This window comes from Castanea sativa, chromosome 12, assembly GCF_040712315.1.
Source record: "Castanea sativa cultivar Marrone di Chiusa Pesio chromosome 12, ASM4071231v1".
Taxonomy (NCBI): domain Eukaryota; kingdom Viridiplantae; phylum Streptophyta; class Magnoliopsida; order Fagales; family Fagaceae; genus Castanea; species Castanea sativa.
The window spans coordinates 39,713,441-39,737,963 of record NC_134024.1 but is presented as its reverse complement, the minus strand read 5'-3'; the positions used below and the strand labels follow the sequence as shown (position 1 = coordinate 39,737,963).

The 24,523-nt window shown below is 34.4% G+C and overlaps 2 protein-coding genes and 1 long non-coding RNA gene across 4 annotated transcripts; all 3 read left to right on the top strand.

The window, feature by feature from the left end:
* Positions 1–18,648: 18,648 nt before the first annotated feature.
* Positions 18,649–20,514, top strand: LOC142621218 (dehydration-responsive element-binding protein 2C-like). The gene is made up of 2 exons (XM_075794536.1): positions 18,649–18,813; positions 19,239–20,514. Exon 2 carries the CDS (start codon positions 19,448–19,450, stop codon positions 20,267–20,269), a length of 822 nt encoding a protein of 273 aa, XP_075650651.1. The 5' UTR covers positions 18,649–18,813; positions 19,239–19,447; the 3' UTR covers positions 20,270–20,514.
* Positions 20,515–21,221: 707 nt separating this feature from the next.
* On the top strand, positions 21,222–22,840 carry LOC142621127 (putative indole-3-pyruvate monooxygenase YUCCA9). 2 transcript variants are annotated; one of them, XM_075794438.1, is made up of 3 exons: positions 21,222–21,598; positions 21,773–22,146; positions 22,372–22,818. In XM_075794438.1, exons 2-3 carry the CDS (start codon positions 21,931–21,933, stop codon positions 22,498–22,500), a joined length of 345 nt encoding a protein of 114 aa, XP_075650553.1. In that variant the 5' UTR covers positions 21,222–21,598; positions 21,773–21,930; the 3' UTR covers positions 22,501–22,818. The 2 variants fall into 2 exon arrangements, 1 of the variants encoding a protein (XP_075650553.1); XR_012841707.1 differs by having other exon boundaries at positions 21,222–22,154; positions 22,372–22,840.
* Positions 22,841–23,460: 620 nt separating this feature from the next.
* LOC142618380 (uncharacterized) lies at positions 23,461–24,460 on the top strand. The gene is made up of 3 exons (XR_012841276.1): positions 23,461–23,813; positions 24,230–24,313; positions 24,400–24,460. It is a non-coding gene; the product is annotated as an uncharacterized LOC142618380 (long non-coding RNA).
* Positions 24,461–24,523: the final 63 nt, after the last annotated feature.

Below are 24,523 nucleotides of genomic sequence, written 5' to 3'. Positions count from 1 at the left end.
AAACCCACTCAAAATCAATCTCAGCACAAAAAAATCCCACACAATCAACATTGAAACCTCTAGGAAATCAAACCCATAAATCCATAAAAATATACAAATCTGCATAAAAAAATAAAAAACCCAGAACAGTTTGGGCAAAATATCAAAACAAAAACAAACTCAAAACACATACAAACCCAGAACATCAAGGTCCAAATCCTTGCCGATCAGGTAACTGACGAGGTTTTTGCCAGGCTCCTCCTCCATCCTATTCACATTAAACAGAATTTCGTAGACTGTCCATCAGAGCCTTCTAGGAGCCAAAACGACGTCGCCGCTACAGGTGAGGATAAAATCTTCTCCTTCGCGAAGATTCTCACATCTTCGTCCAGAGGTTCTGTGCTGACTCAATCTTTCCTTCGCTAAACTACTAGGCTGAACCGCCGGTGCAGACCTTGTCAGTCACCGATGTTCACAGCGTGATCTGCTTGTGAGTTTTGTGAGCTTTGGCACCTGGTGAAGAAGAAGGCTGAGCTTGTGAGCCTAGTGGTAGAGAGTGTAGGGTGAAGAGAGAGAGAGAGAGAGAGAGAGAGAGAGTAACAGGGGTGAAGGGAAAATGAGTAAAGAGAAAATGGTGGGCAAGGGGGTTCCGTTGGTAGGCTTAATAGAAGGGACTCACCAATTTACAGGTATGGGTCCCACAAAAAAGTAGAAAAATTTGAGTGATGAGAAGCTGAGTGAAGTGTGCCAAACGGGTGGGAATAAGAAATTGAGGTATTTTAAGTGATGAGTGACAAAAATTGAGTAAGGTGTGATGAAAAAAAAAACAAACAAACAAATAGCCTCTCAACTACTTAGGGGGAACTCAAGATTTTCCTAGTATGCTCTGCCTTGCATTCTACACAACTTGTCAATAGTGAAATTGCAATTTAGTTAGGAATTTACATCTTTAGGTCCCTATCAAGAATGTAGATATTGTTACATCTATTTATGTGGTCAATGTTCGATAGATGCTTTACTTATCATCAATATACATTGCTGGAAAATATAAAACTATAGTGAATGTGAATTTGAAACAGGTTTTTTCTATTCTTTTCTTCTTCTTAAAGAACCGTTTATAGTCAATATTGTATTCACATATAGTATGAAAGTTTGAAAGTTAAAGTATAGTTTTCTCTAGTGCCGTATCTTAGATACCCTAATATCAATCATTTCCTTGTGGACTGTTGTCGCCCTTCGAGGAGTTAAAAGTTGTTTGGGAAAAGGGTTGTGCTCTACTTGGTATTAAGGTCTTTTTCTTTAGATTTATGGAAATCAAAGTTGTAGGTCTTACTTCTTACTCCTGTTGCAAAAGTTAATTGCCCTATGATCTTTTTAGATTGAGTGGTGCTACATCCACAACATTTTCATAACAAATCATAGGTGATTAGTTGTTATTAGTTCTAAATTGAACCTACCATTGAAATTACTTTTCTACCACCAATAACAATCTATAACAATTTGACACATAGGATTTGTTGTGAAAATATTGTAGACATGGAATTTCTCTTTCAGATTTCTGGCCTTAGCCTAGGAATCACCAAAATTAGAAATGAAATTGAAGATTGTAATGAAAAGATACCTTGTCTAGTCCATCTCCTATCCCTTCCAATAAAAGAGAGTTAACAATATCCTCTTGAGTGCAAGATGTGTACTATCAAACTATAGATGGACATATTGTTAGTGTATAATAGTGATGGGTGATCACACCATAATATAGTGCACCCTCACTTATACAATAACTCCCTACTTGGTGGATGATATTACTTTGCCAATCGGTAGAAGAAAATAAGTTTAATGTTAAAATTAGTTATATATTGAAGAGTTATGTTTCTTAGATAAGTTATATGTTTTAAAGAAAAGAAATGTCTTCCCAAGAGACACGAAGGAGTCTAAAAATAGTGGAATTCCTCATTCATTTCATATGTTATATTATTTTCTCTCTCTGTCCGTGTTATTGATTCCCAACCTAACCAAATTGACATCCACATCATTAGGACCATCATATATCACAAAGGTGTGCAATAAAAAAGTAAAAATGAAACGATGACACAATGAAGACTTATGAGTTATGATTCAATAAAGTATAACTGTATCCAGATCTTCCCTCTTTCATCTCTAAAAAATCACTTTTTATTAAGATGCATACACAAAAAGTCATGATTTTTTTTAGGCTTATCTTATGAAGAAGCCAATGAGACCAAGACCCTTGTAAATGGTTGTTTCACATTGCTAAACACCCCAAAACTCCTAGCACTTCTTTGAGTGGGGTTGTCACAAGTTTGGGTTGTAAAACTAGTAAAAAGAGCAAGACACAAATTTTTAGAGTCTAAAATTAACAAAGAGAAAGTCAGTAAACATGAGAGAAAGAGAGAGAGATTGTGAGCTACCATCCAAAGACCACCAGAATACATTTACATAAGAGTAGTGATAATTATATAACAGTAGTGATAATTATAGTGTTGCACAGTGTGTGTAAGGGAACATATTTGAAATAATGTTTTTGAGTTTTCAGTTATAATTGTGAAATGAAAACAAAATTTCAGTTATAATTGTGAACACAATTTAACGATTATAACTAAAATCATGTTTTTGAAACATAATTTTAACTGAAGTGTGTAGTATATAACTCAGTGCGTGCAACAAAAATTATTGTTTATATAATATCATGCCTACTAGTTCACTACACTCCCCAAATGTTGCTCCTCCAAATGTTGTAGGGCTAGGCATGGGTTGAATTGAGTCCTTAGTAACTTCCGATCACCTTATAGAAGATATGCCTCATTTTAAATTTAAAGTTTGATGCTCACTTATATATATGTTGGGTATATATGTGTAAATGAAATCACATATATACATATACAAAAAAGATATATAAGTGTGCAGTTAATATAACATAGTTGGACCTAAATTCATAGATTTCAGGTTTTAAGTTGAGTGGTGTCCTTGTGCTTACCAAAAATAAGATAGATTATTATTTTTTAATTAATAAAAATAGATTTAGGGATTTGTAAAATCCTTCACCTACCATCAATAAACCAATTGAAAAAGAAAATATTCTTGTCAACTAGGATTTCAAACAAATGTGGCTGTTCAAAAGATTATTTGTCATTCCTATTTAACCACCAAAACAATTGTAGATCAACTCATCAATTATATTGGAAACACATTACTACTATTTCTCAAAATTTTCTTGTGAGTTTGAGGTTAAAATTTATAGCATGACAAGTTCAACATAACACATTCCTTTGGATTTGATGAATTTCATCATGCAATTCCTAACCCCCAAGAACCATGAAAATAATCCGAGATTATCCGTTATTTGTATGAAGTAGTAAGTTGCCTATGCGATGCACAGATAAAATTGTAATATTTTATATAATATAATTTTGGAAAATATTATATATATATATATATATTATAGCATAATTGTTATAGAACTTTGTTAGTAATAAATTTATCTCAAAAAGCAACAACAACAAAATTTTCCCATAGGGGTTTCAGTGGCTTGATGGTGGTGGGAGGCCAACATGAAGAAGGTAGCTGCCCCTCTGATTCCCCTCTTTCTCTTTCTTACGAATGCTTTGTTAATATTAGGTCTTTTCTTTTGGTAATAGTAAAAAAAATGCATTACATTTAATAATCCACAACATTTTTCTGCCTCTTTATCTCTTCCTAGGGCTTTATCTGGTTAGTTATATTAGTCCTTAAATTTATTTTTCTTTTGCTTTTGTTTTTAAAACTAAAACCGTGTGTATATTAAAAGACATGAAGAAGAGAGAGAGGTGTGATGAAATTTCAAGAAATTAATGAGATAACAGTAAAAATAAGTTAATGTGATCTTTTGGGTAATAGTAAAAAAACTTAATGAAAAAATGTAGAAAAAAAAAAGCTAAATGCAAACTTAGAGCGCTACATGGCATAACCCCATGCATTCTTGCATAAAAGTATGTTGGTCTCAAGTTTTGCATAAAAAGTATAATTAAATTATGTTAGTCTCAAACTAAAACAATAAACTTGGTTTCTATAGGATTCTTATCTTCACTATTTACATCAATAGAAATTGAGTAAGCAAGAAAAGCTTGAAGATGATTCATAGAAATGAACATCTAAATAAACATAAATTTGCTATGAAAAGTAAAATAAGTACATATTGTTAGCCACAATATATATATATATATATATATATATATATATATATATATATATATATATCTAATTTTAAAAACTATATAAAGCAGGAACTAACAATAAAAAAAAGAAGTACATATATAATTAAATAATTAAATAAAGTAACATTTATAGTAAAAAGGTCACATATGGCATACCCTTGTTACTCATGGATTTGATTGAATGAACATATCACTGATTTTGCCAATGAAATTTTGTTTTAAGCCAAACCATATAAATACTATAGTAAGACTTTTAAAATTAAAAAAAAAAAAAAATGGTATGCATCTAAGTACAAGTTTCTGTAGTCTTCTCTAGTTTCTACCTTATGGTATACCAAAATTATATTTGCATCATAGATTATATAACAAATATTTGTTCCTAGAATCCTATAAATTGTTTAGATTTTTAGAAGGGACAAATGCTATAAGAATCTATGACTGCAGTATCTTAATTGTTTGTCAATATTTGAACTTATGATCATCTATATGCTTATGATGGACATACCACTTTCATGCATTTGCTTATAAAAAAATATTTTTTTTTAAAAACACCTACAATTCAAAGGCATCACAAATAGTTTGGTCCAACTTGCTGTGAATTTCTTAATCGTTTGTAGGAGCATATCAAAAGTCATAGTAACAAATTGGTTTCATACCTAGTACCATAGCATCACTAGCAACTTAAAATGTAATATGAATATAGTTGAATGCAATACGACTATTAGTGACTATGTCATATCGCATACCATTTAACATTTTCTGTAACACACCAAGAGAAGTACTCGTTATCTTAGAAGACAATCTTTCCAATGTGTAGTCCATTGGTAAGATTGAATACTATCTTCAATTTGGGGAATCCTAATATACCACTTAAAATATGTGTGTGTGTGTGTGAGAGAGAGAGAGAGAGAGAGAGAGAGAGAGAATTTTTGGAGGAGGAGAATGGTGAGGTTAGATTGTACATTTCCTCTTTTCTTTTTCTTTTTTTTAGAGTGATTGTATATTTTCCTTAACTGCACATCTCCATTAGTTTATATAGGAGGGCTAAATTAAGATTTGAAAAATGAGTAGGAACAGTGTTTTTGTCAAATGGGATCACTGAATCTTGACTGCAAACTATTGTTTCCAAAGAAGCTTAAGAGTGTGTGTAATCTAAGGGGAAGTTTGTACAGAAGAAGAGAGTTTCCAAGTGAGTCAAAATCTTGGCTTTTAAGTTTCATCTACACGTGAGGAGGAGAAAGCGAGTTTGTAAGTGGGTTAGAGTCTTGGCTTTCATCTACACGTGGGAAAGGATAATGCCTAGGTCATAATATGTAAGAGAATAAGTGGGCTTTGACTTTTTATAAGGTTTGGTCTGATTTGGTCTAATTTTCAATAGTAGCTCATCCTTTAGATATCTGTAAAAAAATTTTAAAAAAAAGTTAACTTGACCTTTCAATTAGAGTAACAGTAAAAAAGACTTAAAGAAATGAGGTAAAAATGTCTAAATGAAATATTAAAGTGCCTCATGGCAGGACTTCATGCATTCTCACATGAGGTTTCTGTTTTTATATATATATATATATATATATTAACTAGTACCATAGCATCACTGACAACTTAAAATTTAATATGAATATAGTTGAATGCAATATAACTATTAGTGACTATGTCATATCGCATTCTATTTGACATTTTCTATAACACACCAAGAGAAGTACTCGTTATCTTAGAAGACAATCTTTCCAATGTGTAGTACATTGGTAAGATTAAATACTATCTCCAATTTGGGGAATCCTAATATACCACTCAAAATATGAGAGAGACAGACAGACAGACATACATAATTTTTGGAAGAGGAGAATGAGGTTAGATTGTACATTTACTCTTTTTTTTTTTTTAGAGTGATTTTATATTTTCCTTAATTGTACATCTCCATTATTTTATACAGGAGGACTGAATTAAGACTTGAAAAATGAGTAGAAACATTGTTTTTGTCAAATGGGATCACTGAATCCTGACTGCAAACTATTGTTTCCAAAGAAGCTTAAGAGTGTGTGTAATCTAAAGGGACGCTTGTACAGAAGAAGAGAGTTTCTTAGTGAGTCAAAATCTTGGCTTTTAAGTTTCATCTACACATGGGGAGGAGAAAGCGAGTTTGTAAGTGGGTTAGAGTCTGGGCTTTCATCTACACGTGGGAAAGGATAATGCCTGGGTCATAATATATAAAAGAATAAGTGGGCTTGGGCTTTTTACAATGTTTGGTTTAATTTGGTCTAATTTTCAATAGTAGCCCATCTTTTAGATATCCGTAAAAAAAATTTAAAAAGAAGAAGAAGAAGAAGTTAACGTGACCTTTTGATTAGAGTAACAGTAAAAAAAACTTAAAGAACAAAGGTAAAAAAAACTAAATGAAATATTAGAGTGCCACATAGCAGAACCTTTTGCACTCTCGCATGAGGTCTCTCTCTCTCTCTCTCTCTCTCTCTCTCTCTCTATATATATATATATATCTTTTAGATATCTATAAAAAAATTTAAAAAGAAGAAGAAGAAGAAGAAGAAGTTAACGTGACCTTTTGATTAGAGTAATAGTAAAAAAAAAACTTAAAGAAAAGAGGCAAAAAAAAAAAAAAAAAAACTAAATGAAATATTAGAGTACCACATAGCAGGACGTTATGCACTCTCGCATGAGGTCTCTGTTTATATATATATATATATATATATATATATATATACACACACATTGATTGGAGCTTTCTAGCCAATGATCCAAAGTTCTAAATGTCCATGGTTTTCTCTCTCTTTTCTCTCCAGGTAATAGATGTCATTACAGTTCAAATGATTAAAAACGATTCCTTTCAATGAAAACAATTCGATTATGCTGAAGGATCATGACCATTTTGCTTTATAGATACTCCAAATCTCTGACTATTGGGTTCCTTTGTGAAAATTCTGAGTTAACCATTGGGAGTAATGTTGAAAAGGTCAAATTTTTTTTTTACTGAAGTTACCAAAAAGCTACAATCTTTGCTTAAAACACATTGTTTTGGTATTTGGCTAAGTGGGGCAAGCTAGTTGCTTAAACCTTTCCATCTCAAAGAGCTTAGGAAGTCGCTTGTTAATCCCATGGCTATCCCATGCTTATCTATCAATGCGTAGCATAAATCAAATGAATGGCAATATGGGCACCTGCCCATTTGAATATCTCTAATAATGTAAGCATACCAAATACATAGATAGGTTGTTGATGCAAATGAAAGAAGAAGGGAGGCCCTTTTCCTTTCGATTATGTATTATGGGACAACCAGTTCTTCCAAGCAAGCAACTAGGTTGCTTTTGGATATGAGGGTTGTTTATTCTTGTGAACCAAGTGTTTGATCTTATAGTGTTGTATTGGATATGTTGTGGCTGAAAATTGTTCCAATGTTGTGCCAATGTTTTCTATGACACGTTGAGTAAGGGTGTTTCTTTCTCCTATTGTTTACACATTTGACGTGGTGCTGTGATAAAAGCACTTTGTCTAGTTAATGTGGTGGATTCTGCGTTCTCTCTAATTAGGGACATGACAAGAAGTTGGGGTGTGTGGAATTTGGTGTTAGAAAAATATCATGGAGTGAATAAGAAATTGCCTCCTAATGTGTCTATTTGAACATAATATTGAAGTGGTGAGAATCCTTGAGTCCCATGTAAGAAATGATAGAGAATATAAGTTTATATATTCATGGGTTGAACAATGGGTTGGGTTTTAGACATATGTGTATTGGGCCCTCTTGTTCAAATAATAATAATATTTTATAATTTATTCATAGTCCCTCATTCATGAAAGAAATTTTTTTTAGAAACTCTCTCAGAGAGAAAATATTTTGTGCATTAGCATTTGAGTCAAAGAGAGCAAAATAGATAAAGATTAATTCGTAGAGTACAGACCTTATATGCTTATTCTCCATGCTGTAGATCATTTTATTTTAGGAGGTAAACGTCCGTGAGTCTCAAAGTATCATATGTTGGGTCCCAAATAACATTATCAAAAAACTATCAATTCAAAATAGCAATCACACACAAAAACACCAATATTTATGTAGAAAACCCTTTCTCTTTGAATGAAAAAACCACGGGACAAACTCCGAATCAATTTTACTATTAACAAATCAATTACAATAATTCTTGTGTATGCCTCTCGGCTAAAGAAAAAAAAATCTCTCTTATTTTTCTTTGCTCTCACACACACACAATCATCTTTCTCAAAGACGACAATCTTTTTTCTTTTCTTTTTTTCACTATGCGGCACCCACCTTTTTCTTTTCACTGTGTGGCACCTACTTTTTTTTCTTGTTTGTGTTCTACTTTTTAGTACACCACACGCATGCCTTTTATATATATAAAAGCATGCCCTCACACTCGTCAATTAGGAATAGGAATCTTGGTACACCACGTATGGTACTTTGCAAGGAATTAGGACTCCTTGCTATTCTAGCCTCAAACTCAATAAAAAGTAGTGATTAGATGCGGTTGGACTCCTAGAAACACACAAAGTACAAATTGACCATGATCTCTTATTTCAACTTGATATAGGAGTCTTCATCACTTGGGCTTTTATTCTTCATGGGTTGGACTAGGGTGCATGTGCACCCAACAATCTCCCCCTCCAGCCCACCAATGGGAAGAGATCTTCATTCCATCTCTTCAATTCAATTTTATGTCAGTCAAGCCAACATAAGACGTGATCTTCTTCATTATCTTCACCAATACTAAGAACACCTCATCAATGTCAATCCCTTTCATTTTCAAATAATTAATCTCATCTTGGATTTCTTTAATCCAATCCCTTGGCTCCCCCTCATCAGAAGCCCAATTATTCTTGAAGCTAACAATATGATGTTTTCCAGTAGTCCTCTTCTCATGAGGTTCAACAATCTCTAGTGGAGGATATTGCTCCCCCTGCTTAAGACCTTTAGGATCTTTCACTTCATTGTCATCCCATGTAGCCTTAGCAACTTCACATTCTTTATCACTTACCACTTCCTCTTTTGAAGCACTATTAGGCAATAAGAATTTCAACCTCTTGGTTTTAACACCATTAATCCCAACACTTATCTTTGGAGTTTTCTCAAAATTTTTAATCTCATTGAACTTCTTCTTATAGGTCTTCAAATGAGTCTTGTACAAATCACAACATGCATGTCCTCTTGCAACAACCAATGGCCCCTTAGTAAGTTTCCATCTTCCATTACTAAGGTAGTTGCAACAACTCGCTCGATCCATAGCCAATGTAGAAGACACATTCATCTTTAAATCTGGAACATGTCGCACATCCTTCAATATCATAGTACTATCAACATTGGTTTCAATGCACATATCACCAATTCCCACAATTTTTGAGTAACTAGTATTACCCATCTTCACTATACCAAAGCCTCATATTTTGTACGTGGTAAACAACCCCTTCATAGGGATAATATGGTCGGGGGGGGGGGGTTGCAGAATCAATAACCCACTCAACATCATTATTAGCAATATGCTTACACTTTGGCTCTTCAATAGAGAGTACCACAACATCCTCATCAATCACAGCAGCTGTAGTATTTTTCTCACTATCATTCTTTTCATATTTTCCTTTATTTTGTTCCTTATTCCAATGCCAACAATCTCTTCTTAAGTGACCCTTTTTCCCACAATGGAAGCATTCTCTAGTTTTCTTGAACTAAGATCTATCTCTTGATTGTGACCTACTATTGAATTTTCGATCATTAGGATCTCTGCTTCTACCTCTTCTCTTGTTCTCCATGACAAAAGCTTGATCTTGTGCATTGTCTATATTTGCATCTCTCCTGCAAACCTTTTCACTTAAAATCAAATCTCGAATATTATCGTATTTGAGTTTGCTTTTCCCTGCAGAATTTCTCACCGCCATTCTTATTAAACTATGCACATGACTGTATAAGCTACAAGTAGTTTACAAAATACTTTAGATTAGAAATGCTTAAGCTACATGTAGTTTTGTATATAACATTTAGTTAGCATTTAGTTAGTTTTTTCTGTTTTGACACCTATAATTAGTTAGATCAGAACATTACCTACAGCTGTTGTATTTTCCCACCTCTGATCCTAATATATAAAGGTAGAGCATCAAATATTTTATATATACAAGAAGAATACAATTCTCTCATATTTCTCTCTCGTTGTTTGGTTGCTTTCTTCCATTGACGATTTGTATGAGAGCTTGGATTCTAACATGGTATCAGAGCCGAGCTATTTTAGAGTCTTCTTTCTTGGTACACTCTAGCTTGATTCTTTGTCTTCTTTGTGCATTGTTGCAAATCAAGTAGAAATTTTCTTTGTATTTTTCTCTTAATTCACGCACAATTTTTTTTTCTCCTGTGTTCTGATTTTCTTTGCAATTCTAAGCGAACTAAATACAAAATTTAGGGTTTCAGATATTGAATTTCACATTGGATCTTGATTTGATCATTGAAATTCATTTCTCAATTCTTGTAATAGAATCTTAGGGTTTCTGTTTCTCAATTCTTGTAATAGAATCTTAAGTTTTCCTGTGATTGAATTCATTGTCTAAATCCTCAATTCTTCAAAGATTTAGACATGATTCTGAAATTCTAGTTTAAAGTTCATCTTGTTGGGCTATAGTTCATCGATTCTTGGTCTCTCTAGTTCAAAGTTCATCTTTTAGGCTGTAGTTCTTCGATTCTTGGTCTCTGATTTGAAGAAATGAGTGATAGTACTTCAAGTACCTCTGTTCCAACCATTCAGCCATGGCAGAATTCTACTAGTCCATATTACTTGCCCAACAATGACAATCCCGGTGTATCACTAGTTGTACAAGCTCTCACTGAAGAGAACTACAACACCTGGAGTAGGGTTGTTCTCATAGCTTTGGATGCTAAATCTAAATTGGGATTCATTGATGGATCTTTGTTGAAGCCTCAATTTGTGGATCATCCTCTCTACACTGCTTGGTGCAAATGCAACAGCACTGTACTATCCTAGTTGTTCAATTTTGTATCCAAGGATCTTCAACCTAGTGTGGTTTATTTCAAGATAGCTAGGGAGTTTTTGGTTGGACTTACAACACAGATTCTCTCAAGGCAATGGATCACGTATTTTTGAGTTAAGGCAAGAAATTAGCTCTTTAGCACAACAGGATTTGAGCATCAATAGCTACTACACCAATTTTAAGTCATTGTGGCAAGAACTTTCAGATTATAAAACTTGTTCTTGTGGACATCAAGCAGAATATTGTGTTATGTCTTTTTTGATAGGCCTCAATGAAACTTATACCACAGTTAGAGGGCAGATTCTACTGATGGATCCTATTCCTTCTTTGGGCAAGGTATTCTCTCTCTTACTTCAAGATGAGAAACAAATAAAGGTTGGAAAGAAGCATACCATTGAGTCTTCTACTCTAGCAGTTAGGGCTAATGGTTCTAGCAAGACATTCAACAAAGCTAAGTCTGGCAGACCACAATGTACCCATTGTGGTGTTTTGGGCCATGTTGTTGATAAGTGTTATAAGCTTCATGAGTACCCTTCTGGTTATAAGTTCAAGAACAAGGGTTCACATGCTACTCCTTTTGCTAATAATGTTGTAGCAGCTGATGCTTCTCTTGATGAAAGTGTGAACTTGACCCGATCAGAGTATTAACAATTGCTTGGCTTGTTGAATTCCCACAGTCACTTTGGTATACAGGCACCACCAGAAGGAAGTTCTGACACACACCAAGTTGCCAATATCACCACTCAACCTACCATTAGACTTTAGGCACATGAGGTTTCAAGTATTTGGTCAGGTTTTTCCTTAGACTATTCTGTTTTTTTCTTCTAGTGCAGTCATAACCCATATTAGTTCTAGTGATTGGATTTTGGATAGTGGTGCAACATACCATATGATTCACTCTACATATTTTTTTACTTCTATCACCTCCATAGTACAAATCTCTATTAGGTTGCCTAATGGTGATATGGCTAAGGTTTCACATATTGGGATTGTCCAAGTTTCTCCTACTTTGTTGTTAAAAAATGTGCTTTGCATCCCTAGTTTCTCTTTCAATTTAATCTCCATTAGTAAATTGACCTAGTCTTCTTCTTGTTGTTGCATCTTTCTTTCACAATTTTTTCTCATTCAGGACTTACAGCTCTGGAAGATGATTAGGTTGGGTAAGAAACAAGGTGGACTCTACACATTGCAAAGCCAATCTACTGCTTCACTACCTGCATCTGTTTCTGCTGTCCTTGCCAAACTGTTTAGGTTTTCTTCTTTCTATTTCAATTCGTGTACATCTTCTGTTAACAAGACTGGTCTATGGCATTGTAGATTAGGTCACCCTTCCCCAGAAAGATTAGTCTTGTTGCAATATCTTGTACCAAATGTCATTACTAGCAATATTAATAAAACTTTTGATTGTTCTGTTTGTCCTTTAGCCAAGTAGAAAAGGTTGCCTTTTCCTATATCTACTTCTTCTTCTCCTTTCTATTTTGATCTGATTCATGCTGACATTTGGGGGCCTTATTCTACACCTTCAGTAAAGGGATCTAAGTATTTCCTTACTTTAGTGGATGATCATAGTAGATGTACTTGGGTCTACTTAATGAAACAAAAATCTGAGACTTCATGCTTAATTCAGACCTTTTATAATATGATTTTTACACAATTTCATGTTCCTATTAAAATCTTTAGAACTGATAATGGACCTAAATTTGCTCTAAACTCCTTTTATGCTTCTAAAGGAATTATACATCAGCTTAGTTGTGTGGAAACACCACACCAAAACTCAGTAGTTGAAAGGAAGCATCCGCATCTCCTTGCTGTTGCTAGAGCTTTGAGATTTCAAGCTAACCTTCCTTTGAAGTTTTGGGGTGATTGTGTTCTCATTGCAACTTACTTGATTAATAGAATTCCTAGTCCTCTTTTGCATGATCTCACTCCTTTTCAAATGTTATTAGATAAACCTCCTTCTTATGATCATCTTAGGTCATTTGGCTATCTTTGTTATGCTTCTACCTTGGCTAGAGATAGGTCCAAATTTGATCCTAGAGACAAGGCTTGTATTTTCCTTGGTTATTTATTTGGTACCAAAGGCTACAAGCTTTATGATTTGGCTTCTAGGACATGTTTTGTATCCAGGGATGTTGTCTTCAAAGAGTCTTGTTTTCCTTTTAAGCATTGGACTAATAAATCCACTCCTATCCCTTCTTTCTCATCTTCTGATTCTTTGTTTCCACTTCAACCTGTTCTGGCTGAATCTATTTCCTCACCTGTTTCTACAGATTTTTCTTCCCTTCCTGTTTCTGCAGAATTCACTCCTACCTTTACCACAGATATTACCACTCCTCCTGATGACTTCCCAAATCTGGTGCCTCTTTCTTCTGACTTAGAGCAGTCTCATTCTGCTCCTGATTTACCTATGATTCCCAATTCTATCTCTCCACCATCACCTCAGCCCCTCAGAAAATCTTCTAGATCTCACAAAGCACCCTCTTACTTTCTTGATTATCATTGTAACTTGGCTTCTTCACATGTGTTGGCTTTAGCTTCCATTACTTAGTCTCATGATTCCAGTGCTTCCACCAATTTAGGTATTCTCTACCCAATTTCCTCTACTTTATCTTATGATAGACTTTCTACTTGTCATAGGGCTTTTGCCATTTCCCTTTCTGTTTCTAAGGAGCCTGGTTCTTATGCTGAAGCCATCTTGGATCCTAGATGGCAAGATGCAATGCAAGCTGAGTTTGATGCTCTTAAGGCTAATAATACTTGGATTATGTGTTCCCTTCCTCCTAGCAAGGTTCCTATAGGGTGTAAATGGGTTTTACAAAGTCAAGTTAAAGGCTGATGGCTCTGTGGAGAGGTATAATGCTCGTTTGGTGGCTAAGCAATTTACCCAAACTGAGGGTATTGATTTTTTTGAGACTTTTTCCCCTGTGGTTAAGTTTGTTACTGTCAGGACCTTACTTACAGTTGTTGCTGTTTCTGGCTGGCATTTGACACAACTTGATGTCAATAATGTCTTTCTTCATAGGGATCTTCATGAAGAGGTCTACATGCATCCCCCACCTGGGTTTGGCAGCAAAGGGGACGTTTGTAAATTGCTCAAGTCATTGTATGGACTCAAACAAGCTAGCAGACAATGGTTTGCTAAATTGTCTACCACAATTGTTGATCATGGGTTTGTACAATCCAAATCTAATTATTCAATCTTCACCAGAGTTAAAGGATGTTCTATTATTATCATTTTGGTATATGTTGATGATATTTTAATTGCAAGCAATGATGTGAATGCAGTGAATTCTTTCAAATAGTTTTTGGATAGTAAGTTCAAACTTAAGGATCTTGGTACATTGAAGTATTTTCTTGGGCTTGAAGTGGATAGAACTACCAAATGTATCTCTTTATGTTAGAGGAAATATACCTCGGATCTTCTTGCTGATACATGTTTGTTGGCAAGTAAACCTACAAGCACACCTATGGAACCATCTGCAAAATTCAGCAACTCTATTGGTGAACCAGTTTCAGATGTGTCCCTATATAGAAGATTAATTGGGAAACTTCTTTACTTAACCTTGACCAGAACTGACATATGCTATTCAGTGCATAAATTGAGTCAATTCCTTAGTTCTCCCAAGGTTCCTCACTTACAAGTAGCTTATAGAATCATCAAGTATTTGAAGAAAACACCAGGGCAGGGTCTGTTCCTTTCTGCATATTCAAATTTGCAACTGAAGGCTTATTGTGATGCTGATTGGGCAGCTTGCATTGACATAATAAGATCTTTCTCAGGTTTTTGTGTTTTTCTAGGGGATTCTCTCATCTCATGGAAGTGCAAGAAACAACAAGTAGTTTCAAGGTCCTCGGCTGAGTTTGAGTACAGGGTTATGGCCATAGTAACTAGTGAAATTGTGTGGTTACTTGCCTTATTCAAGACCTTTGGGGTGCATCATACACGAGCTGCTTACCTTTATTGTGATAGCAAGGCTGCTGTATACATTGCTACCAACCCTATGTATCATGAAAGAACAAAGCATGTGGAAGTGGATTGTCACTATATTAGAGAAAAGATTCAAGCTGGTGTTATCAAGACTTTCCACAATCCAACAAGGCATCAACTAGTAGACCTCTTTACTAAAGCCCTCGGACAAAGTCAGTTTTTCTATCTTCTTTCCAAGATGAACTTAATCAATATATACAGTTCATCTTGAGGGGGAGTATTAAATTGTGCACATGACTGTATAAGCTACAAGTAGTTTACAAAATACGTTAGATTAGAAATGCTTAAGCTACATGTAGTTTTGTATATAACATTTAGTTAGCATTTAGTTAGTTTTTTCTATGATACCTGTAATTAGTTAGATCAGAACATTACCTACAGCTGTTGCATTTTCCCACCTCTAATCCTAATATATAAAGGCAGAGCATCAGATATTTTATATATACAAGAAGAATACAATTCTCTCATATTTCTCTCTTGTTGTTTGGTTGCTTTCTTCAATTGATGAATTGTATAAGAGCTTGGATTCTAACAATTCTCATGACTTCCCAACTGTTTGGTAAAGAGGCCAAAAGTATCAATGCACGAACCTAGTCATCAAATTTAATTCCCACCGTGGATAATTGAGTTGTGATTGTATTGAAGTCATTCAAATGTTGCACTATAGGAGTGCCTTCTGCCTTCTTCAGATTAAATAACTTCTTCATTAGATACACCTTGTTATTAGCCAACGGCTTTTACATGCTAGACAAAGCCTTCATCAAATCCACTGTGGTCTTTACTTTCACATCAAATCCACCGTGGTCTTTTCTTTCACAACATTGTGCGCAACTGATATTGATAGAGTTAATCAAATAACTCCCAATACCTATCTATCAAGAAGGTTCCAGTCTTGATCCTTCATAGTTTTAGGTTTCATCCCCAAAAGAGGCAGATGCAATTTCTTCCTATAGAGATAATCTTCAATCTGCATCCTCCAATACGCGAAGTCTGTTTCATCAAATTTCTCAATTTCTTCTTCTCCAACCATCGCTTCCAATTTAACCTGGCTCTAATGAAAATTTGATGAAACAGACTTTGCGTATTAGAGAATGCAGATTGAAGATTATCTCTATAGGAAGAAATCACACACAAGAACATAAATATTTACATGGAAAATCCTTTATCTCTGAAAGGAAAAACCATGAGACAAACTCCGAATCAATTTCGCTTTTATCAAATCAATTACAATAATTCTTGTGTATACCTCTCGGCTAAAGAAAAAAAATCTCTCTTATTTTTCTTTGCTCTCACACACACACAAATTATCTTTCTCAAAGGCGACAATCTTTTTTCTTTTCTTTTTTTCATTATGCGGCCCCCACCTTTTTCTTTTCACTGTGCGGCACCTACTTTTTCTTCTTGTTTGTGTTCTACTTTTTAGCACACTACACGCATACCTTTTATATATAAAAGCATGCCCTCACACTCATCAATTAGGAATAGGAATCTTGGTACACCATGTACAGTACTTTGCAAGGAATTAGGACTCCTCGCTATTCAAGCCTATCACAAACTCGTTAAAAAGTAGTGATTAGATGCAGCTGGACTCCTAGAAACACACAAAGTACAAATTGACCATGATCTCTTATTTCAACTTGATATAGGAGTCTTCATCACTTGGGCTTTTATTCTTCATGGGCTGGACTAAGGTGCATATGCACCCAACATCATAGATTGTGTGAAGGGCGAAATTTGCTTTAAGAAGATTGTGTTAAACATAAGATTTGATCTGTATCATTCATCATTCTTTCACGCAGTTCTATGAGTTTTTAATTATCTTGCAGATTTCTTATATATATATATATATATATATATATATATATATATATATAGTATCTATTTATTATTTTTGCCTATCACATATTTTTGTATTATTGCTTATAATTAAATTTGTATGTTGTTCTTTTTTTCTTAATCATAAAGTAAATTGTTGAAATATATCCAACATTCGGTAATATACTAGAGTCTGATACATGCACTTTCTAAGAATCATAGAGTGAAAGAAAGCATTGAAACTTTTGGTCTAAAATTTTTCTTATCTATCTATGGCCTTTGCAAGCTTAATCAATCAGATGCATAAGGCAAACTGGGTTGGTTGATCGGATGCTTGTTTGGGGTTCCTCCCCTAATTATATAACTTATAGACTTCTAATGCATTAGTGTGTAGAATGAGGCAAGTTGAGGAAGCAAGGGCATTGTTCAACAAAGTGCCAGCTCCAAATGTTGTGCTTGTCAATACCTTAATTGATTGGTATGTGACATTGTGACTAGTGCATGGTTTGATAAAGCCAAGGCTGTAATGTATGATTGCTTTGCTATAAAATAGCAATGTGTCTCTGACGTCTCTTAGGTTTAACATACTGATCGTCGACTTTGCAAGAAGGTTGTTTAACTTCAGCATATGAATTGGTTAATGACTAATGAGATGGCATCAGAGGACCCTTTATGATGTTTTAAATGAAATGTCAGACAAGGCAGTGTTTGTTTGAGACATGTTTATTTTTTGGTAAGTTATTTGCATAGTAATTTTCAAAAGATATAGTTTTTGGTACATTCTAAGTTAAATGTGTTAAAAAAAAAAATAAAAACTAGTTTATTAAAAAAAAAAACTAAAAATTAGATTATATGAACACAAAACAAAGTTGAGACAAAAATAAAAAAGAATTTTGTTTTCAACAATTCTCAGACTCACACTTAGGGCGAGTTTGACATTAGCTTTTAACTTTGGACTTTAAGTACAGCTTTTCGAAGCCTCACTTTTTTTAAAAAAAAAATTTCTCACTTTTTCAAAGTATAAGTATATTTTAACACACTTTCAGTAAAATAAAAATAAAACTAGAAAAACTTTTCTCGAATAGAAATTAATCTATTTACATTGGAAATGATCGGTGAAAATTCTAGCAATTTATGTAAACATAATGATATATTTATGTTTGAATCTATAATATCAAGACTGTTCAAGGCCGGTAAAGATGGAATGATTTTGCCATTTATTATATATCAGCAAATGTATCACAAGTTGTATAGTATGATTTTTGACAATTTTTTTATGAAATGATTTTTTTCCTTTTGATCAATTCATTTTTAAGTTTTATTTTTATTTTTTTAGGAAACAAATGACAATTAATTTAATAATTTTTAAGGTGATTTACGTAAAAAAAAAACTTTATTACTCAAGTTCAAGAAAATTAAAATGTTACTTTAACTAAAATCAGTTTCAAGAATTTATTTTTATTTTAAATAGTAGTATTTTTTTGATGAGGTACAAAATATCACATAAGAAATATGTTAAATAAATAAAAGAAATATTCAGCCTTAAAAAAAATAAAAATAAAAAATAAAAAAAGCAAGCGGGAACCCTATAAATACCTTAGATTCATAACGGCTCTTTTTCTCTTTCTTCAAAAAGCTCTCTGTCTCTGAACTTGGGACCAAAGAAAGCTGTCTCTCTCTCTCTCTTTCTGTCTCTCAAACACAAACACGCCCCCATCAAGGAGAAACCGAAACGACTCGTTTTGGTCAGAAACAAACACTGCAATTTACAACACACTAGAGGTTTTGTTGTCTTCTTCCACTGACTCTGACTCTGACTCAGACTCAGAGGTACCTTCTTTTTTAAAGCAATTTCTAGACTATACTCTTCTTTTCCGTTTTGGGTTTTCTTTATTGTTTGATTTTTTTTTTTTTTTTCTGGGGTTTGTGTTTTTTTTTTTTCCTTTCTGTTTTGATTCTTTTGAAAAATTCAGTATTGCTACTTGAATATTAGGGTTTCATATTGGGTTTTTCATTGATTGTGGGGGAAATATTCTGTTTGGGTTTTTCTTTATTATTTTTTTAGGGTTTGAATTTTCTGGGGTTTGATGTAAAAGTGTTTGTGTTTTTTCAGATTAGGAAATTCAGTTTCCTTTTCCGTTTGGGGTTTTTGTTTTTGATTGTTGTGGGGTTTATTGCAAGGGGGTTTGTGATTTGGCAAATTCCACGTTGTTACTTCAATCAATTTTGGTGTTTCTGGAATTTTTGTTGAGCAGGTGCATTATTGGAATTGTCTGGAAAGGTTTCACTTTCAGATTAGGAAATTCAGTTTCCTTTTCCGTTTGGGGTTTTTGATTGCTGTGGGATTTGATTTATTGCAAGAGGGTTTGTGATTTGGGAAATTCCACGTTGTTACTTCAGTCTTGGTGTTTCTGGAATTTTTGTTGAGCGGGTGCATTATTGGAATTGTCTGGAAAGGTTTCACATGGTCATGGACAATCCTGATCAGAAGAAGAGGAAGAGGAAGAATAGTAGAGACTCTGTGGCTGAGACACTGGCGAAGTGGGAAGAAAAAAATACTGCCCAGATTGCGACTTGTGGGGCTCCTAAAGTTCAAGCCAAAGGGTCAAAGAAAGGGTGTTGTGTGAAAGGAAAAGGAGGACCCGAAAACTCACTGTGCCATTACAGAGGGGTTAGGCAGAGGACATGGGGTAAGTGGGTTGCGGAGATTCGTGAGCCAAATGGTGGAAAAAAACTCTGGCTAGGGACTTTTGAGACTGCCATTGATGCTGCGTCCGCATATGACAAAGCTGCTTCAACAATGTATGGTTCCTCTGCTCGACTTAACTTTCCAGATATCACAAGTCGCACATCCCCAATGGAATCTGTGAAGGATTGCTGCTGGACTTCCTCTGAATCGGTCCCTTATTCAATGGGAAGTCCTGTGGGATCTGAATCCACAACTGCTGCAAACCCTTCTGAGTTTTGTGCTGATGAGGATGCACTGTATTATCCTGTCACTGAAGCCAACATGCCAAGTTTGGTGGGGACAGAGGCCGAGGGTGAGTCTACTGGTGTGTCTGAGTTTTGTGCTGATGAGGGTACTCTGTATTATCCTGTCACAGAAGCTAAGGATGACTCTACAAACTATTTTGGGGATAATGGACAGGAGAACTTGCTGGACTGTTCAGAAAATGAAAATCTTATGTATGAAATTATGGCTCTATTAAACGATCCTGTTGGCAACACAGATTCAGTGCTGGGTTTTGGTTATGATGCTGATCAGCTTGGATTGGGGAAATTTTAGCAGGCTCTTTAACAGTATGCCACTTATACCACTTATTGGAGTGAGTTTTTAAGGTTTAGACTTCGTGTAAATGTCTAGTTTTGGTTGGTATTAGTACAGTTGTCAAAAAATTTTGGTAGGGTATTTTTATTCGCTTACTGATTCTGTGTTAAGGTTTATACTTGATGTAAATGTCTAGTTTTGGTCAGTATTACTATTAGTTATCACTTATCAAAAAGTTTTGGTAGGATATTTGTATTTGCATGCTGGATTCTGTTTTGAGGTTTAGCCTTCATGTAAATGACTAGTTTTGGTCGGCAATAGAATTACTTATCAACAGATTTTGGTAGCATATTTGTTTTTGTTTTTGTTTTTGTTTTTTGTTTTTATTTTTTTTAAATTCTGGTTTACCATATAATTGTTTAATATAAAATCTTCCCATTCTTTTGTTCTTCCCCCTTTCTCTCAATCTTTTTCCTTCTCAATTGATAGTTTTCTATATGTTTCTATAATTTCCTGTTAATGTGTTTCTAATAATTTCTATGTGGTAGAGGTAGTGTCGTATGCTGAATTTAAACTCCTATGGTTGGTGATGCTGTCAATATCTGTTATTTTTTTGTTATTATTCAAGTTTGGACTATTCTTTAAATAATTACCTGTGGCACAGCTTGTTACTAGTGGCTCTTCTTATATCTGTGTCTGAATTTCTTTCATTTTACAATGGACCATGTGGTTGGAAGTTAGAACTTAATATTTTTGAAATGCGAATGATTTCATTCTATATACAGTTTATTTGAGGTAAGATATTGTACTGCAGAACCCTATTGGATTAACCTATTGATTTAAAATGACAATGCCCATAAAGACTGCAATTTCAACATCATAGCTAATGCTATCTTAATGGTATTTGGTAGAATAAGTTTTGAATGATTTTAAAATTTCAATGCGTATTAGGTTAGAAAAATTTAACTCCGCCTGTGTTGGTGCTTAGTGCCATATGTTTTGTTCACAGCCGGTCCCAAGCCCGGAAAAAGGAAGAGGGTTGCGGTAGGTAGCCGCGTAAAATTTAGTCACTCTATATTAATGGATCCATGATTGTTGACTCAAAATAATTTGGTAACAAGGCTTGGTTGTTGTTGCATTAGGTTAGTTGGAATTTATTAACAAAATATGATTTTGGATTTTTGTTGTATTAGGCTATTTTGTTAGTTTTTTTATTCAATTCATCTACACACTTGCATACTTTGTGAGTGCAAGTACTAGTTGTGCAGTGTGGAAATTTAGGCGTGGAAGTTTCCCTTAATCTTTGCAACTACAGTGCCTTTCCATCCTTGGCGGGCTTGTAGCTCGGTGAGTACTATTAATTAATTCCATGTAATGCTAGCTTAAGATAGGGTTTGGACTTAGGACCACTTGTTCTAATAGTCCGAAAAGCTTGAGTTGTTATAAAATAGTAAATTTAATCATTTAACCAACATTCTGATGGCATTTATTTTGTTTCGCTACTGCATGTCTTGCCAAGAGAATTTTGTGGAAAAGCTACATTTGAATTGGCGGTTCCAATGATGAAATGGTGCTACCCCTTTGGCTAGTTGACATTTGACAAGCTCCTCTTGTTTCCATCATGGTTAGTATTTGGAAACATTGAGAAATACAGGTTGAGCAGGTCGGCAGTTTGGCCAATGCAGCTCAAGAACACTAAGGGGAAGACTCCTGTGTTGGAAATTTGTGCATTGGACAAAATCAAATCTGGTGCCATTAAGGTGGTTCTTGATATCAAGAAGTTCTTAAGTGACCAAGTTGAGCTTGTAAATGGCAAAAAGCTTGATATTGATTCAGTTAGGGGAAAATGGCTACTTGCTACTGGATACCACCACAATGTCCCTTCTTGGCTTCAGGCAAGAAGGTTTCTATTTCCTCTGTCTATCTTATTTTTTGGGTGTTTGAAGGGCGGTTTTGATGGTTGGTTTTTTAACAAAAGAATAAGGAAGTTGTTAAGTTGATTTACATGCTAAAAAATGTCAGACTCTGAGCTTTTGGTTAGAAGCTTCCTTCTATGATTGTTTTATAATTGATATTTTTGTCTGCACAAACAGGCTAATGTTGTATTGGTTTATATACAGGAAGGTGAATTTTCTCCAAGAATAGTTTTCCAAAGGCACCGTTTCCAAATGGGTGGCAAGGAAATAGTGGGCTCTATGCAGTTGGGTTCACTAGGAGAGGGCTCTCTAGTGCATCCTCAGATACCATGAGAATAGAGAAGATATTGGCCAACTCTGGATAGAGGAAACCTAGCAAAAGAAGAGGACAACGGCTTGCCTTAGAGTAAAAGAAAAATAATGACATTGTATAAACAAACAAAGAAAGAAACAGATTGCACAGGGTCAGAGCCCTTTTCGAAGGCCCAAGTTTTCAGATGTTTTGGGCATTTTGCAAACTGAGGATGATGAGATTTCTTCTTCTTGTTACCCTTTTTTTTTTTTTTTTTTGGCTGTTGTTGTTGTGGAAGTTTCATACAGTTTGTGTAACATATTCAATGATGAAGTCAAATGACAAAAACTTCTTTTTTCACTTTTGTATTTTGTATGTTGTCTTGTATCTCTATTCTAGTTTCAAATCAAGAAAGCCTTGATAGCACATAGCAGAATAGTTAACATTATTATTATTATTATTATTTTTGTTGATAGTTATAGTTAACATTATTTGTACTTTTCCTAGTACGTTGTTAGATCAAATATGAGAATCTCCTGTGATCAAAAAAAAAGAAAAAAAAAAGAAAAGAGAATCTCCTTCACTTCAATTTTAATAAGAGACTTTAATTGAGCTAAATTAGAACCAACTTAAAGTTTCAGAGTTGAAATAGTAACAAAAAATACATAGAGGTGTGTGCAATTACTTTTCCCTAGGATTAAATGGATCCCAAACTGTAAGGTTATTGTTCTTACCGCCTAGCTTGAGGCATAAACCCAGATTATTGAAACTTTGTATAAACTCAAGTCATTTTATCTTGTTTACAGTCGCCGTAGAGTAATTACCAATTGGAGAAGTTATAAATGTAAAGGAAACTTGGCATCAAAGGGGTAAAATTGTATATTTACCACAAACAAACAAACAAAAAAAAGGTGTAAAACACATCTATCAAAATCTATAAACCACTGATAAGGTTATGTAATGGATTGCTAATAATTTTGTTATGCATAGACATGGGTAAAGATGATGTAGTGTATTCCTAACAATTAGATTTTGCATTTGCTGATTAGCAAAATTATTGTTGAAACTTGAAAACATACCATTATGTAGTAGAATGTCTGATGTATATAGTTCAAACCCCATTTCCCCCCTTCCCCTAATCCTTTCCATGCAACCACACAATTTTCCTTCCCCTAAAACCCACAACCTTTTCTCCTACTTGTTCCATTCATTCAATCCAAAGTCGTGGTGTGCACGTGGAGCTGCTGACCCCTCCTGCGTCTTCTGGAGAGATTCGCGTGATCGTTGGCCCCATGTTTGACGGAAAACCCCCCAACCTTCTTCACAGAATTGAATCTGAGAGCTGCAATGGCAGGTTTGTGAACCTTCACTAGTTTTACTTACTTTCATTATGTGTGTTATATACATGCTTGAAATTTATGTGGGTTGTGGATAAAATTTTAGCTCGTTTTGGTGGATGGTGTTTTTTTTTTAGCCCGTTTTATGTGGTCGGTGTTGTTTTAGTATCAACTGTCAAACATGAGATCTTTTAGGTTCAGTGCAGAATTGGGTAGTTTAACTATTTGTATGGAAAAGTTCCCTTTTTAAATTTATGTATTGTAATTGATTTTGAGCTTGCATTTACGTGAGTTGTTTTTAAGATTGTTGCTTTTACGGTGGACAATGTTGTTATTATGCCACATATGAGATGTCTTAGGCGTAGTAGTGTTGATTGGAATTATGCTGCTTTTATATGCATATTTATGTATGCTTTATGATTGAATTTTGCAGGTTGTTGATCATTTTTTTTGGGTGGGCGGGGGCAGTATTGTTTTTGTGCCAAAGATGAGATCTTTAGATTCAGCGGTGAATTAGGTATTATGAATATTTGACCGTCTGAATGGAATTTTTCCATTCTTTCATGCATTTTTATATATGAATTTAAGCTTGAATTCATGCAGGTTGTTGATAAAATGCTGCATTTATTTGGTGGGTAGTATTATTTTCTGTGCCAAATGTGAGATCCTTAGGTTGAATAGTGAATTGGGTAATTTGAATATTTGGCAATTTGAATGGAATTTTCCA

Excerpts from the sequence above, each read along its gene's own strand:
- LOC142621127 (XM_075794438.1), top strand. The coding sequence starts at position 21,931 with ATGCAGCTCAAGAACACTAAGGGGAAGACTCCTGTGTTGGAAATTTGT. Across the intron at positions 22,147-22,371 it reads ATGTCCCTTCTTGGCTTCAG|GAAGGTGAATTTTCTCCAAG; the intron begins GCAAGAAGGTTT and ends GTTTATATACAG.
- LOC142621218 (XM_075794536.1), top strand. The coding sequence starts at position 19,448 with ATGGTCATGGACAATCCTGATCAGAAGAAGAGGAAGAGGAAGAATAGT.